Genomic DNA, 19370 nt, shown 5'->3' with positions numbered 1-19370 from the left:
TTTTTTTCCAGCTAAATTTGAGGTTTGCAGGGGATTCTGGGTAAGGAAAAGTTGGGGGATCCACGCAAGCCATACCTCACTGGAATCCCCCAGGTGTCTAGTTAACCAAAATGTGTGGGTTTGGTAGGTTTCCCTAGGTGCTGGCAGAGCTAGGCTTCAAAAACTACAGCTAGGCACTTTGCCATTTTTCACTGTGAAATTGTGGGTTTCCCTAGATGGCCGCCGAGCACGTGGCCAAAAACTAAAGTGACCCCCTTGCAAAACCAGGTCGTTTTGAGATAGGCAATTTTGATACGTTTTGGGCCCTTGCCTGTCGCGGGTACTTGGGCCTCCCACACAAGTGAGGCACCATTTTTATCGGGAGACCCGGGGGAGCTGCTGCTGGCCACTCTCCTCGCCGCCGCCGCTGCCCCGGTCACTCGCCTTCCTGGTTTCCCGCCGCTGACCCCGCAGTCCCGCCTCTCCTCCCTGCCCATTGGCCACCCAGCCTCCCACCTCCCAGCAGACCCTCCCTCCCGGCTCCTTACTTAAGGTGACCGCGGCGGGCTGGTCAGTGTGACCCCTGTGCCCCACACAGACGGTCGCTCACCTCGCACTGCTGCTGCCTGTCGCCTGTCGCCTACCTGCTGGTGCCGATCCCGCTCACGCCGCTCCCTCCTCACCTGCGCTGACCTCTGCTTCACGCCGCTCTCCTCCTGCTGCTGCTGGCCACTCTCCTCGCTTCCTCGCCGCCGCCGCTGCCCCGGTCACTCGCCTTCCTGGTTTCCCGCCGCTGACCCCGCAGTCCCGCCTCTCCTCCCTGCCCTTTGGCCACCCAGCCTCCCGCCTCCCAGCGGACCCTCCCTCCCGGCTCCTTACTTATGACGCCCCCCCAGCGACCGCGCAGCGGACGCGCGCAGCGGGAGCGCCGAAGGTGCGCCAAAGGTAAGCCCGTCTGCCCCCGTCCGCGCCTGGACCGCGCCCAGCGCCAGACCCCCTGGCCCCCGCGCCCGACAGCCCCCCCGCAGAACCTACGACTTCGCTACGCTCATCGCACTAAAAACCGCCCGAGCCCCCGGATGCTACTGAGCGTCCCCGCGACGCACCCATGGACCCTTCGTCTGCCGATCCTGCAACTTCTCCTGCCTCCGAACAAGCACCACGCCCACCAAGACGGACAACAGCAACCACCTCAAGTGCATCCTGATCAACACCCGCTCCATCCACAGACACGCCGTGGAACTCTGGAACCTCCTCGACACCGCATCTCCAGACGTCGCCTTCCTCACGGAAACCTGGATGAACGACTCCTCATCCCCCCGACATCGCCATAGCCATCCCGGACGGCTACAAGATCATCAGGAGGGATCGCAACAACCAGACCGGAGGAGGCATCGCCATCGCTCACAAAAGCACCATTCGCATCTCGACTGACTCCACCGACGCATTCAACACCGCCGAATACCTGCACTTCCAGATCCACACCGACCCCAAGACTACCCTCAGAGGCACCCTCATCTACAGACCCCCGGGACCACGCGCACAGTTCTGCGAAGACATCACGGACTTCATCAGCCCTCACGCCCTCCCCTCCACCGACTACATCCTCCTCGGAGACCTCAACTTCCACCTGGAGAACAACAACGACCGCAACACGACCACCCTGCTGGACAACCTCGCCTACCTCGGACTCCAGCAACTGGTCAACACCCCCACCCACTACGCCGGCCACACGCTCGACCCCCTCTTCTCATCCAGCAAGCACATCACCTTCAGCCACTGCACCGGACTCCACTGGACTGACCACAGCTGCGTCCACTTCAGCTTCAAGAAAAACACGGCCCACCACCTCCCTCAGCAGGTTCCCCACAGAAACTGGAGCAAGATCACCGTCGACCAGCTCACCACCTCCCTCAGCCAGAACCCACCGGTCAGGACAACGGACCCTAACACAGCAGCCCTCGACCTCACGCAATGGCTGACCTCCTGCGCCAACGACCTCGCCCCACTGAAGAACCCACTCACCAGGCCCAGAAGCAAGAAGGCCCCCTGGTTCACCGACGAACTCAAGGACTCCAAGAAGGCCTGCCGCACCCTCGAGAAGGCCTGGCTCCTCGACAAGACCACCGACAACATGACCGCCCTCAAACTCGCCACCCGCAGACATCACCAGCTCATCCGCACCACCAAGAAGAAATCTTTGAAGGAACGACTGGACAAGAACGCCCATGACAGCAAGGAGCTCTTCAACATCGTCAAGGAGTTCTCCAACCCCAGCACCGGCAACAACGACATCACTCCCTCGCAGGACCTCTGCGACTCCCTCGCCTCGTACTTCCACCGCAAGATCGCCGACATCCACAACAGTTTCGGCGCTCCACCCCCGCACCCATCGACCGAACCTACGCACCCCGCCGCTATCCTCCAGACATGGACCAAAGTGACCCTCGAAGACACGACACGCATGATGAACACCATCCACTCCGGATCTCCGACCGACCCATGCCCCCTCCATGTCTTCAACAAGGCCGCCTCTACCATCGCACCCCACCTCCGAGACATCATCAACGCCTCCTTCGACACAGCCACCTTCCCGGAGAGCTGGAAGCATGCCGAGCTCAGCGCACTACTGAAGAAACCAACTGCGGACCCGACCGACCTCAAGAACTTCCGCCCTATCTCGCTCCTTCCATTCCCTGCCAAAGTCATCGAGAAGGTCGTCAACAAGCAGCTGGCCGCCTTCCTCGAGACGAACGGATCCCTCGACCCATCGCAATCCGGATTCAGAGCCAACCACAGCACCGAGACCGCCCTCATCGCAGCCACCGACGACATCCGAGCCCTGCTCGACAAAGGTGAAACAGCGGCACTCATCCTCCTTGACCTCTCCGCAGCATTTGACACTGTCTGCCACCGCACCCTAGTCCAACGCCTCAACGGCACCGGCATCCAGGGGATTGCTCTGGAATGGATCATCTCATACCTCTCCGGCAGAACACAGAGAGTACGCCTCCCTCCGTTCCGCTCTGAGGCCACCGAAGTCATCTGCGGCGTCCCGCAAGGATCATCGCTCAGCCCCACTCTCTTCAACATCTACATGAAACCCCTCGCTGCCATCGCACGCCAACACAACCTCAACATCATCTCCTACGCCGATGACACCCAGCTGATTCTCTCCCTCACCAGAGACCCCGACACCGCCAAAGCCGACCTACACGAAGGGATGAAAGATGTTGCCGAATGGATGAACATCAGCCGCCTGAAGTTGAACACGGACAAGACAGAAGTCCTCATCCTGGGACCGTCGCCCTCCGCATGGGACGACTCCTGGTGGCCCCCGGCCCTGGGCACCGCACCCAAGCCAACGGACCACGCACGCAACTTGGGCGTCATCCTGGACTCCTCCCTATCGATGACCAGACAAGTCAACGCCGTCTCCTCATCTTGCTTCCCCAACCTCCGCATGCTCCACAAGATCTTCAGATGGATCCCGACCGAGACCAGGAAGACTGTCACCCAGGCCCTCGTCACCAGCAGACTAGACTACGGAAACACCCTCTACGCCGGTACAACAGCCAAGCTTCAGAAAAGACTACAGCGTATCCAGAACGCCTCCGCCCGTCTCATCCTGGACGCCCCCCGACGCAGCCACATCTCGTGCCACCTGAGAGACCTGCACTGGCTCCCTGTCAACAAGAGGATCACGTTCAGACTCCTCACCCACGCACACAAATCCCTCCACGACCTGGGCCCAAGGTACCTCAACGACCGCCTGACCTTCTACACGCCCACCCGACAGCTACGATCCGCGAACCTCGCCCTCGCCGTCGTCCCTCGCATCCAGAGAGCCACCGCCGGAGGAAGATCCTTCTCCTACCTGGCGGCTAAGACATGGAACTCCCTGCCCGTCCACCTGCGGCTGACCCAGGACCACCACGCCTTCAGGAAACAGCTCAAGACCTGGCTGTTCGAGCAGTAGCAGACCCCCTCCCCCAAGCGCCTTGAGACGCCGTGAGTAGTGCGTGATATAAATTCCTTGATTGATTGATTGATTGAACGCTGGGTGGTAGGAAATTTTTGTCAGTCCGGTGATACCACAACTTTCTCACACAAAAATATGCGAAAAAATGATTTTTCAGCTAAATTTGAGGTTTGCAGGGGATGCTGGGTAAGGAAACGTTGGGGGTTCCACGCAAGCCATACCTCCCTGATCTCGCCCTGGTGTCTGGTTTTCAGAAATGTGTGGGTTTGGTAGGTTTCCCTAGGTGCCGGCAGAGCTAGGCTTCAAAAACTACAGCAATGCACTTTGCCAAAAAAGGGTCATTTTTCACTGTGAAATTGTGGTGTGTCCACGTTGCGTTTTGCGCCATTTCCTGTTGTGGGCACTAGGCCTACCCACACAAGTGAGGTACCATTTTTCTCATAAGACTTTGGGGGACGCAGATGTTTTAGGTTTGCAAAGGATTCTGGGTAACAGAACATAGTGAGAGGCACCCCATCCTTGATTCCCAAGGTTGTCTAGTTTTCAAAAATCTATAGGTCTGCTAGGTTTACCGGCAGAGCTAGGGTTCAAAAACTACAGCAAGGCAGTTTGCCAAAAAGGGTCATTTTTCACTGTGAAATTGTGGTGTGTCCACGTTGCGTTTTGCGCCATTTCCTGTTGTGGGCACTAGGCCTACCCACACAAGTGAGGTACCATTTTTCTCATAAGACTTTGGGGGACGCAGATGTTTTAGGTTTGCAAAGGATTCTGGGTAACAGAACATAGTGAGAGGCACCCCATCCTTGATTCCCAAGGTTGTCTAGTTTTCAAAAATCTATAGGTCTGCTAGGTTTACCGGCAGAGCTAGGGTTCAAAAACTACAGCTAGGCAGTTTGCCAAAAAGGGTCATTTTTCACTGTGAAATTGTGGTGTGTTCACGTTGCGTTTTGCACCGTTTCCTGTCGCGGGCACTAGGTCTACCCACACAAGTGAGGTACCATTTTTCTCGGAAGACTTTGGGGAACGCAGGGCGGGTGGAAATTTATGGATCCACACAGATTCCAGAACTTTCCACCACAGAAATGTGAGGAAAATGTGTTTTTTTGACAATTTTTTAGGTTTGCAAGGGATTCTGGGTAACAGAACCTGGTGGGAGCCAGTCAAGTCACCCCATCCTGGATTCCCCTGGGTGTCTGGTTTTCAAAAATGTATAGGTTTGCTAGGTTTCCCTAGGTGCCGGCAGAGCTAGGGTTAAAAAACTACAGCTACAGATTGTGATTCCTAGGGGGTCGCATATAGTTGCACCTCATTAATGTTAATAAGGTAGATCGCAATTTGAGAACCTCTAGGAATCGCAAAAATCACAGGGATGGTGGCATGTTGAGGTCAGCAGACCACCATGTCCATTATTGCTTTTAAATAAAGCAATCTTTTTATGTAAAGCAGTCCGTTTTCCTTAAAGGAAAACGAGATGCTTTACAAAAAGTAAAATGAAAAGTTTTTTCATTTTTTAAGACCAGGCAGTGGTCCGTGGGACCACTGCCTTCTCTTAAAGATGCTTTTACAACCATTCATAAAGGGGAAGGGGTCCCTTAGGGACCCCTTCCTATTGGCAAATGGGTTGCCACCTATTTGAAGTAGGCGGTAATATGCAAATGTTTTGCGACCGCATTCAGGGTCGCAAAACATTCATACATACCGTTAGGATTCGGTATTTGGAAGCAACGCCCTAAACACGCCCCTTCCAAATACCGAATCACAAACCCATTTTGCGATCTAGTAACGGGTAACTGAATCGCAAATTGGGGTTTGTTGCATTCGAAACGCATTTCCAGAGAATTGGCCCATTTGCGAAGGCAAAAATGCTTGATGCATGTGCCCCTTACATGTCTACTATGCCTCTACAAAAGTTTAATTAGTATACTGGGTGTACTACTAATGAGTGATACTACTTCCAACATATATCATGCGAGTGGCTGTGTCAGTTGGATAAACGTGCTTTTATTCATTTATAAATATGAACTTTTAGTATGATTTTATTTTTTCTACAAAGCTTGAGGCTGCCAAGACATTCACAAATCTGCAGTACGTTAAGGCTTTACTAGATGTTCCCCTGGAGTCAAAGGCAAGAGCCTGAAAAGCCATTCACAAAACTGCAGTACTTTATGTTATTACTAGATGTTCCTCTTGAGTTAGGTGCAGCTGCTTCAAATGTCCTCCACAAAGGTGAGGGGGTGTGGCTTCAACATATAAACTTGCATATAGACTTTTGCTATTTTAATTATTTGTGCTCACTTTCCATAGGATCAGTGCCAAAGTTGGTTTATGATTAATCAATATTGCAACTTAAATATGTTTCATGATTGTTATCGAAGTAAGTGATAACACCCTACCATATACAGTTACTAGCAGTCACTGGTAAATACAAGTACCTGTACATTTGTAACCTTGTGGGGGGGGGGGGGGGAGGGGGAGGCTATCTTTTAGGTAAATTAATAATAAATGTGCAGAAGCTAAATGTAAGCCATTAAAAGTGAGGGTATCCAATGTCTGACATGGACTGAACCATTGTCCTATACTGTGTGTTGTAGTGGGAGGAAGCATAATTTGAGTGACATTTCAATGGCTTAATGGATAAAGGGGCTTAGGGTTGACTAAAAGTCTTCTATAGGTGTGTAATTGCATCATGATTTGTTTGGGGAAAAGACAAATCTTGCAAGGCAACTAGAAATGTTTTAAGCCAGACACAAAAGGTGCATTGAAAAATAAAGACATCACCATCAACCCAGATAAGAAGAACTAACAATGGAGTATTAGGGGAGGGGAGCATTGCTGTGTTGAAGAATACCTACTTGCACCCTTTTTAAGACACCCATACACTATCAAGATTAGATACCACCTGTTAAAAAATGTTGGCACTCATTGGCTAGCGAGAAGAATGGAATGCCAGTATCAATTAAGGGGCTAGAAAAGCGGCTCAGTCTGAGGGTGGACTGTGTGAAAGAGTACAGCATAAGGTAAATCAAAAGTAAGAAGTGGAAGCTATAGGGCAATTATTCTGGTTCTTCAAAACTACGCTTGTTGTGTGATGCTCATCTCTTACTCCTGAGAGTACTGTCGCCATGCAATGTCTGAAATTTTCCTTGCACTACTAATTCTTTATATCAAATGGCTGAAATGTAAATGTAATTTGATTCCATCATAGACTCCCTGATTCATACCTTGTCAAATTTGTCTTTTCAACATTCTTTGTTTCTGCGTCCGCATTTTCAATTGTGCGCTTGATGTCCTGGATAACTAACCCATGGACTGCCCCCTATCAGTAGTAAGAAAATTCCTAAGAACAAGACAAGAACTATGGCTGAGTGTCTCCTGGGCATGCTTATAGATTACTATTCATCAGTCCTGTAGACAACACATAAGATGGTTATCTGCATCCATTCCATAATGTCCGTTACTCATGGTTGACTCCATAGAGGTTTACCATTCAGTTCTGTGGATTGCTCTTTAGCCAAACCTGGAAAGTTCCAAAAGATCATTTACTATAGTTATGTTTCTCCTCTGTCGGCCTGTACATTACTACACGTTGGTCCTGTGTGGCGTTCAATTATTTACCCTGTCTACAGTACTGCGGGTCATTAGCCTCTCACTTCGGGGAGGTTATATAAGGTTGTGGTTCTTAACCTTTTGACTTCTGTGGAACCCCACTTACTCCTAACGGGAACCCAGGAACCCCCACTGAAACATTACTGGACACCAGGGACCCACCACAGTCACTGAAGGGCAGGGACCCCGGCTAGGCATTTTTGAATATTTTATTTAATTCACAAGCAAACACAAAAAAATCTAAATTTGAAAACGATTTGAAGGTTGTAGCTTTTCTAAATTCAGCTGAGGTCAATCATCATCCATACTATATTATGTATGATGCATTTGCACTGCTCACACAAATCAATCTGAAAATTCTAACTTAATTTTTAACCTTCAATTTCAAGTTCCTTCACATTTACATAAAGTTTTAATTTTACATTTTGCTTCTTAATTTGCATACACTTGCCTAGGCACAGGGACCTAAGAGCAAGACATTGTCACTCAAGCATGCCACCAAATGGCAGGTGCATTTTGGCAGCCATATTTAAAGATGCAGATCCGGTTGATGCACCAAGTGCTGTTTAGTCTGGGTGGATAAAAGGTCCATACAAGGTTATTTGGTAAACTAATGGAGTGCAATAGATTTATTGATACCCACAGGAGGCATATATTGCATTGGAGGGCTGTAAATATGTAAGCAGTGTAATCCTATTGCACGTTGGAAACAGTGGAAATGGTAGAGAGGCTTACTCATTGCCAGGTCCACGATGGCGGCCATCTTTAAATGTACGGATGGGGCGGATGAAATAAGAACTTTTAGTCTGTGTGGGTAGAGGTCCAGCCAAAGTTGTATGGTGAACCTGGCATTTAATATATCCTATTGTTGTTATGTTTTGCATTACATTCTATTCTAATCTGACTTTAGGGGACACAATATGAGTATGGGTAGCTTCTTGCCTACATCTACCCTACTTGTCCCCATCCAGCCTCAATACTGGTAAAAAAAAACTATACTGGCCCGATATCCGGACACCACTTTTAAGATGGCCATCACCAATCCGTTGCAGCAGGATGGGGTTCTTTCCAGTCCCTTGTTGAGGCTACGGCATGCTGAGGCCAATCAGGCAGCTACCCCAGCGCTCTTAGCATCTGACACCACTTCCTGTGGACGGCAGCGGATTTGGATCATGGACCACTCTGCACACCTGCGAGTGATCGCAGTACTTTTAAAAAGAGACTGCCTTCTCTGCTCGGTCTTCATCCAGGCGAGCAGAGGAGGGTCGGTCCCAGGTCCTCCATATACTGAAGCCATGTGAGTAATATTCTCTGAGGCTACGCTTCACTTTCTCTCTACTGTCACACTAGGCTCTCTAAACGTGACTTTGAATATTTACTCGAGCCTGACCTTGGCTTACATCTTTATTTTAGTCAGCAGCAGTGGGCGGGACCTCTGTTTCGACTAGTTGGGACAAGTTTGATTGTTACATAGGGTAAGATTCCTCTATGCTACATGTATGTCACATGATTGCTCACAGTGTGACACTGGCATGTGTGCTTTTGTATCTCTTTGCTGTTGTGTGTCTTTCTCTATTTCACTTAAATACAGTACATACCAGTTTTTTACTGACTGCAGCATTCTTGGGGGAATCGTAGAATTCTACCCATAGCATGCGCACGTTACAGGTGGAGACAGCTTGCTAGAGTTCCCAGGATTCCTATGACATTTCATATGCAATATGCTGCCTTTTTATTTTCCTTGTTCTTCCTGTTTTTACTATCTCATTTTTAGGTGGATGAGCGTAATTTCTTCACATCTACACCAGGTATTATACCACTGTAGAATATCTGCATACTAGATCACAACAGTGTGTATGGTAGGTTCATCAACCATCTTTTATCACTCCTGATGATGCGCCGCGGATCCACTCTGGACCAATAGGCGTGAAACATGGCTTGAGATGGAATCAAAATCAGATGAGCATTGCTATTCGGCAACCCCAGCATTCAACAGCACTTGCGGCTGCCACCTACGAAAACCTTTGGCCAACTGAACCTATTATTTTGCTTACTCGTTTATTCAGTTTTTATAAATTAAGCACCATGTGCTGTAAATGCTTCTCCCCTTGTCAAATTTACCAATTAGCAATAGCCCACATTGCTTATTTTAGAACATTTTAAAACCATATTTCTGATGTGAATTTTGGAAATTGCCTTTAACTTCTGTACCACAAAATTTGTTCAAATTAGGACAGCCTTGTGAACTTTCACATTAGCAAAGGCTCGAAGTAGATATGGTGATGGGAACCTTGTATAAGCTTCATCTACAAATTTAATTTACTGTTTTTTTAATGTATAATTATTTTTAGGTGTATGATATAATCATAAAATACTCCAGGTCCTGGAAGGGGATGGTCATGGGTTAACACATAATTACTACTGAACTTGGCCCTCTCTGCAGAGTCACATCCAAACATTTTGCAATTAGCTTTCAGGCCTCAGTGCACTTACCATTGTTAACACATGCTAATGTACTTGTGCTCTTACCCTTTAAACATGAAAATATTGGCTTACGCTCAATTGGCACATTTAATTTCCTTAGTAAGTTGATACCCAGGGCCTGTATATTAAATGCTATTAGGAGGTAGCAGCACTCATTGTGCCACCTAGTAAAAGTAGCCTTTCAAAACATAACTCAGGCCTGCCATCACAACCTGTATGCAGTTTTAAACTGCCATTCAACTTGGCAAAATAAGCCTTTTGCCAGGCCTAAACTTTCCTTTTTAATACATATAAGTCACTCCTAGGTTAGACCATAAAAAGCCCATAGGGCATGACACTGTATTTAAAAAATAGGACATATGTTTTCTAGCTTTACATGTCCTGGTAGTCACACACTTCTAAGTTTGTTTTTTACTACAGTAAGGCCTATCTCTCCCATTGGATAACATTGGCTTTCCTTATTACATTTAATATGTGGTAGCCTTTGACTGGGAACAGGTAGAAATGTCATGTTTGGTCTCAAAAGAATTGCAACTCGAATAATGACACTTTCAGAAAGTTGAAGGAAGAAAAATGATGGGATGCACTCCAAATTTAGCCCAACTTAAACAATTTACAGTCTTCAGTAATCCATTATAGCGTGAACCAGAAGTGCGCCATGTCCCAAAGGCACAAGAATAATATAAAAAATAACTGGTGCGTCATAATGCACCAGCTTCATGTTGGACTGCTTCATTCCAGTCTCAAAAAGGATAAGTCCTATGTTCATCCATATAATCCATATTTATTTCAATGTTTTTTCAATCCCTTGCAAACAAAGGCAAAAGAATTCTGAGCTTCACATGCCAGAGAAATGCCCATCCAGGCCTTATTCCAAAGCCCGACAGAATTGACTTAACATCCTGGGTGAAATGCTGTCAAAAAACCCAATGCATTTCGGGCCAATGGCCCTTCTTCAGGGGTAACTGTAAAGTAAAAAAACTGGTAAGAGTCGTAGAGAATCTGTTACATCATATATCAACAAGCCTACAACACCCATCATGTACTAACCCAGATAACACCAATACCAAACATTCTTGATATACAAATAAAAGTATACACTGTGCTTGAGTGAATAAAGATACCAAAGAGAAAAAAAAATGTGTATCACCACTAATGTAAACCACTAGTGCAACCTTAAACTCCCCAACAACCAACGCGCAAAGTATCGAAGCGTGCCAATATGCTCTATACTCTGTTAGAAATCAATATAAATAAAATAAATGTGAAACCTCCCGCAAATTAATAAAACAGAAAAGGCATCAGAAGTGAAAGTGTCTATGCATCCGTAATGAAAGTGTCTGTGCATCAATGCTCAACTATATAAAAACTTAATTGACTCACGCAGTCCCCGATGTGAAACCCCTCATCACGGTGACCCGACGCTGTGATCTGCCGTGTTGCTGTGCATGAGACCAGCGAAGTCATGTGACACATAAACCACTCCTATTTATCCCGTAGCGAACTCACCAAGTGTCACTAATTTAAACTAGTGGCTCTCTGAGCAACAAGCCAAAAATAATAGACATAAAGGAGTGAGCCGAACAAAAAAAAAAAAAAAACATATAAAAGGCCCCGTAAAAAGCTACTCATTTCCTTTCCCGTCCCTACTAAGCAAACTTTATAAATACATGTGATGTGAACAAAACAGTAAAAGTCAACATCTCTGCAAAAACGATAGTGTGTACATATTAACAGTCCTCTAGGATAAAAGTATTTTTTGTTAAGTGTTCAGATGTGTTTAACAGTACTTGTCATATGCATTATGCTGTAGCCTCATGTTCCCAGGGTGCCTCTGTTGTAGCTGATGTTATGCTGTTTGTACAGTGAAATGTCTGGGTGCAAACCAATGGTGGTTTCAATAGTGAAGGAAGGAAAATGATGGGATGCACAATTTATAGTCTTTAGTAATCCATTATAGCGTGTAAACTAGAAGTCCGCCATGTCCCAATGGCACAAGAATAATATCACAAATAAGTGGTGCATCGTCACGCACCAACTTCATGTTACACTGGTTCATTCCAGTCTCAAAAAGGACAAGTCTTCGATCCAAAATTCATCCATATAATCCATATTTATTTCAAAGTTTTTACAATCTGTTCCAAACAGAGGCAAAAGAATTCTGAGCTCCACATGCCAGGGAAAGGCCCATCAAAGCCTTATTCCGAAGCACAACAGAATTTTAGAAAGTTGGCATTATCTGGTCCTAACCATTTGGTGCCTGCAGCCTGTATCCAGAGTCAAATGACTGAGTGTAGTTGGTAGTTGACCTTTGTGTTTTCTTCCCAATGAGACAAAGGGAGAGGCGGGCTCAGTGTTGATGGGATGGGCTATCCTGCCAGGATGGGAAGGGCAGAGCAGTTCCCTGATGCAATTGCATTTCAAAAAGGCTGCCTCCAGCACACTCAAAAAGAACTAGACACCAGCCTTTTGTCACTCCAAATCCCTTGGAGCTTGGGGAGGGGAAGGAAGGAAATTCCAGAACCACAGTGGGAGGAAGTCTATGAATATTGGACCCTCAAACCAGTCCCTCAGTAGACTTTCGGACCTGTGGACACTACAAAACGAGGACTGCCCTGCTGCTTGAGACCTGCTCAACTCTTTGACAAGAAAGAGTGGACCTGCTACCTTCATCCCAAGTTACCCGAGTGATTTCAAGGATCAGCTGTCTGATCTCCTGTTCTGGCTACAAGGACACAACAAGCTCCAGAGGCCTCCCTGCAACTGCCCAGCTGACCTGCTACAGTGGACCTGCCTGAGCTCTGCTGACATCTGCTACAGTGAGTTCCTTATTCCCAAAAGGTGCCTCTCTAGGTCCCTAGACCCTTGGCTGGCATCAGCAAAGCCTCACTGCACTGCTGCAAGCTTGATCAAAATCGACGTAGAGCGACGCAAAGCCTCACAAAACCTCACACCACAGCTTCATTGGAACCGATGTCAAGCGACGAAAAGCCATGCAAAGCCTCACCTCACAGCTGGCAGATTCATCTAAACTGACGCTGACCGATGCAAAGGTCCTCATTACCTCGCCGCACAGCTAAAAGCTTCATTGGAACCAACGCTGAGCAAAGCAAAACCCCAAAAAGCAAAGCCACACAGACTTCACACCAAGGACAAAAGGTACAACTCTCATTGGGTCAAACTTGGTCCTGGGCCCGGTCTGCCCTCCATCGTGGTCAGTTTGCACTTATCACTTTGTCTAAGTTCAGCGGCAACAGATGCCTTCAGTTGCCACTTTTGCCTTTTGACGCTACTTTTATCTAAACCTTTAAAGCTTAATATCTCCAGTTTTACTTACTGGATTTTTGTTTTTATGGTCTCATTTATTTATTAAATCAGCCTTTATTTGTCTAAATTGGTTTCGGATTTTTCTTGTGTTGTGTTTTCACTTTATTACTGTTGTTGTGCTCGACGCGGGACTCTGCAACTCTTCTCAACCAGAATTTAAAGTACTCTTGTTCAGCAGGCCTAACTGGGCCCCTATGCCAGCCCGCACTCCATTGTCGTCTGCCTGAATTTGTAACTTTGTCCCAGTTTAGCGTGGCCAGATATCCACTTTTAGAGCTTTTCCTTTTGTCGATATTTTCAATTAAATCTTTAAACTTGGCATATCTCCGGTTCTACCAATTGGATTTTTATTCCATTTTGGTCTTTGGTTTATTTATTAAATGTAACTATTTTTCTAATCTGGTGTTGGATTTTTCTTGTGTTGTGTATTCACTTTACTAATTTGTTTTATGCTGCATAAATACTTTACACTTTGCCTCTAAGTTAAGCCTGACAGCTTTTGTACAAAGCTATCAGATGGTTAAGCACAGGTTAATTCCAAGACTTTTGTGGTTCGCCCTGACAAGGATTTTGGTTGTTGCTTGAGAAGAGTTAACACCCACTTCAACCAATATTCCAAATTCTCACAATTGCATTTTGACTTCCCACCAGCAAAGCCATGAACTCTTATACTTTGTAATAGTACTGCAGGAATGTATATTTAGCCCTCATATTTTCTCATTTTGTGGCGTTACCTCTTATTGCAAGAATGAATAGGATTTCGCAAAATGGAGGAAAACCTTAGTCAGAAACACTTTAAAAAACATAAGACAGATGAATAGAGTAATTGACTGCCTAGTATGGCATAAATTAAAACAGTAGCTGTCAAGAACCACACATTTTGATACGTAAGCATCGACTTTAAAAGTCTGTTCAAATAGCAGAATTGTTGCAATGCCATAGATTTGCGCCAAGAAAGAAGAATGCTCTAAGACGTCAACAGTATGGTGTAACTTAAAAATGAGACTGAGCGAAGTCTGGTGTTGTAGAGAGTGAGAAAGAGAGGAAAGCAAAACATTCTACAGAGACTCAATAGTGTTCATCTTAACTAATGCAACCGGGCCATTGAGCAGAGTTGGGAGCCACTACGACCACTGCAAAGGTATTTGGAGACCATGGAGCAAAAGCAAGAGAACTAGGACACTTGAAAACACATACAAAAATAAATAAGGAGGGTGAAAGGCAGCACTGCTGTGATTTGACAGCGATAATGAGATGACATTAGATACCATCACTAATGTTGAAAATAATGGACTGAGACTTTATGGAAAGCACAATGAAAAACTCAACAGCAAGCAAAGCAAGGGTTTTGAGCAGGTTTAGTGGGAAAGGGGTGATCACTGGTAGGCGAACAAAAACAAATCAACTGAAAACTGACATCAAATTGGATATTGTTTTGGAGACCTATCTGAGCTCTGCCTAGATTATCTCTACATCAGTTTAAATTTGTGAGAAAAAAAGATGCGGTAAAACTACATTAAAAATATTTTTTGTTGAAATAGTGACAAGATTTTCTTGAACCAGTAGATCAATGCAAGGATTTTTGCCATCCTATGTGAAGTGACATATACACCCCACCACAGGGACAATGTTGGCTTCTTCTGGGGACCAAAACATCCTCCCTTGTTGCACTCAGTGACCATCATTACTTGTCGTACTTTTCCTGGACCTGAATAAATGAGCTTCACAAAGAAATCCCTAAATGCCAGCTAATGAGCACCATAGATGAATAAATGTAGGATTGGCTGTGTGGACATACTCTAACATTCATTCTCCAGTGACATAAGAGTTACAAATGTTGTGCGTGCTTTAGCCCATAGTATTGTGGTTTCTCAGAGGTTCTTTAGGTTTCTTTTCTAAACAGGCACTCTCTCTAACCCTAACTCGCAAAATATGTTTCATCAGAAAAAGTGACACATTTTTCAAAGCCAGGGCCTTGGTCAGAAAATGGGCCTACAATTCTGACCAGTGCTGGCTCTACAGACCGCTGCCAGTCTCTGCTATCTTCCTACTGCCATTTGTTCAACAAGTCTATGTATGATTCCTACAAATTCTGAGGGTTCTTGGGCTTCAAATGAGTTGTTTGATAGGTTGACTCGGTGATTCCCATTCACCAGCAACGATCAGGTAGTGCTTAGGAAACGATTTGAAGTATTTATTTACTAAAGTTTGTAAAGTGTACTGCCAGAGTTTCAAGTTACAGACAATGATGCATATATTTCATATATCTTTAGACTTATAAAAATATGAAATGTCCATCCCATTGTGTTTCATAACAAGCACTTTTTATACACATATTGCATATGTCATATGAAACCGTAACCAAAATCAAAATAATTCCCCACTAATGTTTTGAGCACTATATTTGCTACATACTTATATAAACCAATGCAGATTTATGAAGATTTAACATTTGTGACTAAAGACATCTACCACCCATTGCATTTAGGATCTCATGCTCAGTCCTGTTCGGCTCTTCAATCTCAACTTGAAGAAATTTAACTATTCTGTTTAACTGTACAAAGTACGACAGTCCTTGTTTATTTATTTGCCTAAATATTTTTAAAGCCCCAGATTGGGACAAGAAGCTGCTTCCATACAATATTTGTGCAGAAATGCTTACCCTATGCAAACAAATCACATTCCTCAGAAGTAAATTCTCTAATAAGAAATTGATCTTTGTCAGGTTGTGTGTGTTTGGCGGGGTAAAACAGAACTAAAAATTGAAAACTTATCATTTTGTACTTTTGTTACAAGAAGGCAAAATGCTGCTTGTAAAAAATACCATCTAATACAAACTCATATACGGCACGAATACGTATTAATTCTACAAACCTGGCCATTTGTTTGTATGCCTCTTCAGCCACTGCAAAAATATGGGGGTCCATGTCCCCCATATTCTGACCGCTGTATGCATTGATAATATCTTCACCATAGATGGGTAACTGTTCATATGGATTAATTGCAACCAAAACGATACCTAAAACGAGAGATAAACAGCATATTAAAAATGATTTTATTAAACAGTATCACTGTTAAAGGAAGAAACATGTAATGTGATCTTTTCAGATCTGGGTGTACGGCAGCAAAAAATCACTGCTCAATATGTGTATAGAGGATGTCAATTCAATGCAAATTAATTTGTGTAAAGTTACTAAATACCACACAATAAAAAAAAAAAACATACAAAAACGTTTTTAGGAGTTTTATATAGTGCTAGATAGACCCTAAGGTATCAGATCGCTTTACATAAAATGAAAAATAGAATAAATGTAGCGTTACATATAATGCGAGACACTTCGATTCCAGTACAAGCATAAATAGAGACAAAGAGAATCGTTAGGCAGTTAGGGTGGTCACAGTATGCAGACAATTAGAACAGCATACGTTAAAGGAGTAAATGACATATTAGGCAGCTCAAACAATCAAACAACCGACTATCACAGATAACTGGCTTGGCTTGACAGCTCCTGTCTTATATGCAAGATGTCATTTGCTAGGGAATTGAGTTTTTGCTCCATTCGGTTCAGTTGCTGGTTAAGTGTGTTATTGATGCTTCCAGCATTGAGAGTGGGAGGATACGTGCAAGTCCTGAGTATAAGGAAGGAGAATGAGCTACGCTATGCTGGTGATCAGTGTCATTGGGACTGGAAGTGTGTTTGTGTGAGCTGAGTAGTTTCTGCATTGATAGGGAGGTGTACGTCCGCAGGGAGTTCAATGTGCAGGACGTGTTGCCCAGTCTAGCAAGATAAGTTGCTTTACAGATAATCTTTTATGGTTTCCATAGTTTAAGCTCCTAACATATTGGTATCAAACCACAAACTCTGTTTAGGGGCTCTACATGTTTAATGAGGCATAACCCACTTGTCAGTTTCATCAATAACCAGCATTTTTTCAAATCATACTGTTGAAGAGCAATAAAACGTTTTCTTGTAATAGTAAATTTAAACATTGGGCTCACTAGTCACTATACTAGCTATCTCATTCGTTACAAGAGCTAACGTCTTTGCAAGCTTTCATCATGAAACTGCACACAATATTTTACAGGAGCATGATTGGCCAGGATACAAAGACTTAGAAGGCCATGCTCGAGTCTAAGATGCACCTCAGAGCTCAGTTCTTTTAAAATCAGAAGCTTCTTTATTACAAGTGAACTAATCTAAATTAATTAACTCCCTGCGCCTGCAGAATAGCCATTATAAAAGCCTTTGAAATACATCTAATTTAAGTTGTTCAGCCTTTTCCCTTTTCTTCTGAATTAGCAACTTTGAGTTCAGAGTGGAACTCACCTAAATCCCCAATTAGTTAAAAAAATATATATAACTACAACCAACTCTTCTCCATCCAGATACTAACTGATGAATTTTACCCCAGCTGAAAATCATAGCTCGAGTTTAAAAAAAAAAAAAGTATTTGCTCTAAGACCAATTGACTTACTGTAAATACCTAGGGTAGGAGAGCACTCCCACAAGCCTCTGTCATGATCAGTGGCTTGGGCTCACCTTCTAATAATCTTTCACTATTGACGCTCTAGACTAAAAGAGAGATTTCTCTTAAGGGTGAAGTTCTTTAGCCCTTATTGGCTTTTTGAACTAAGGATAAAACATTTCCGTAAGGAGCTCCATGAGGATGTTTGTCGGGTATTGCATTCCCCACCCAATGACGAGCAAGTCCCAATGACAAAGCATGACACTTCATAGGGAGAGGGCCCTATATCCTAACAGGGGATCCCCCTAAACTTGGGATAATTCCATTTATAGCCTTATAAATGATGTATTGATCACAAACGTGTACACAGACATATCTCCAAAACATCATACCTGTTATTACTAATTGTCCATAAGCGCATACAACCTACCTACTACTTTGAGAAACAGTTTCTACTACTTTCATATTTAAATGTGCTCATTTTGATCTTGGAAATCAAAAAAATTGGTTAGAATCCCACTTTCAACATGTATAATTGGAGTAAAATGTCTAATTGTAATTGTGTGTCATAAAAATGTGCAATGTTAAACCTACCTCTGTCTCTGTGTATTCTCCAGTAGTGCTCAAAATGAAAACCCGAGATCACGGGTTTAAGGACCAAGTCGAAGGAAGAGGCTCCCAATCGATATGATCAGAGATTGCCTTCAGGAAAGAAAAATTTCTTTCTTGAGTTCCCTCACTCACCAGGGTTTCCCCACGGTGACATGCTTCATCATTGGGGCCATCTCAGTTCTCTATGAACTGGGGCGTGCTGCGACTTGCGGAGAATACGTAGGAGCACTTAGAGTGGAAGACTATGTGTAGTGCACAGTGTGGTGGAATGGGTTACAGTGATTAAAAATACCTTGCTAGTGGGCTTAAATATTTTATTATCGCTCCTAGGTTGGTATATCTAAAAGGGGGTGTTACACTGAGAAAACCGAACTATAATGGGTAGGAGTTTAGTGTAAGATAAACATGTTTCGAGCCTACCCCTAGCTCTTCATCAGGACCACACAGGGACCAGCCCTGTGTTTGCCACTCCTATTAAACCTAAATATGGAAATGAATTATTAATTCAAGAAAACGCTGCAACTAATAAAGCATGGGTGGTTTATACATACGATCACTATGTCACGTAGTGGATCTGTAACAGTAAAAAGAAATGGTTAGAGGACAGCCCCCTCTCTCTAGTAGAGTAGGTGGGTACAAAATGTAATGTACTTCCATGCTGGTGTGCTCCTTAATGGGGCGTGAGAACGTCCATGCTCAGAGGGTGGTTGCAGCCTGAAAGGTATAAACATGCCCGCCAAACGTGCTGCGTGGTTGTAGGTACCTTTAAAAACACAGATCATACATGAGGTGACATTCATACGACACACATACATAGACAAGGAAAAATGCGTTTAAAACGATTGTAAGCACATACTTTGTTCTAAGCAGAGCTATGCTTCATGGACTCATGGACTCGCGGGGGGCGGTGTTT

At 44.7% G+C, this 19370-nt stretch overlaps 1 protein-coding gene across 3 annotated transcripts in view; it reads right to left on the bottom strand.

Moving 5' to 3' along the window:
• MYO5A (myosin VA) overlaps nt 1-19370 on the bottom strand; it is an 847747-nt gene that overhangs the window by 385488 nt on the left and 442889 nt on the right. For all 3 annotated transcript variants that reach the window (XM_085644171.1, XM_085644172.1, XM_085644173.1), the window contains exon 4: nt 16253-16397. In XM_085644171.1, the coding sequence (XP_085500297.1) occupies nt 16253-16397 (145 nt within the window). The remainder of the gene's footprint in view (nt 1-16252; nt 16398-19370) is intronic.

The sequence above is a fragment of the Triturus cristatus genome, chromosome 3_1, assembly GCF_964204655.1.
Source record: "Triturus cristatus chromosome 3_1, aTriCri1.1, whole genome shotgun sequence".
In the NCBI taxonomy this organism is placed as follows: Eukaryota; Metazoa; Chordata; class Amphibia; order Caudata; family Salamandridae; genus Triturus; species Triturus cristatus.
The sequence above is the reverse complement of the archived record's forward strand: the minus strand, read 5'-3'. Positions and strand labels throughout refer to the sequence as shown.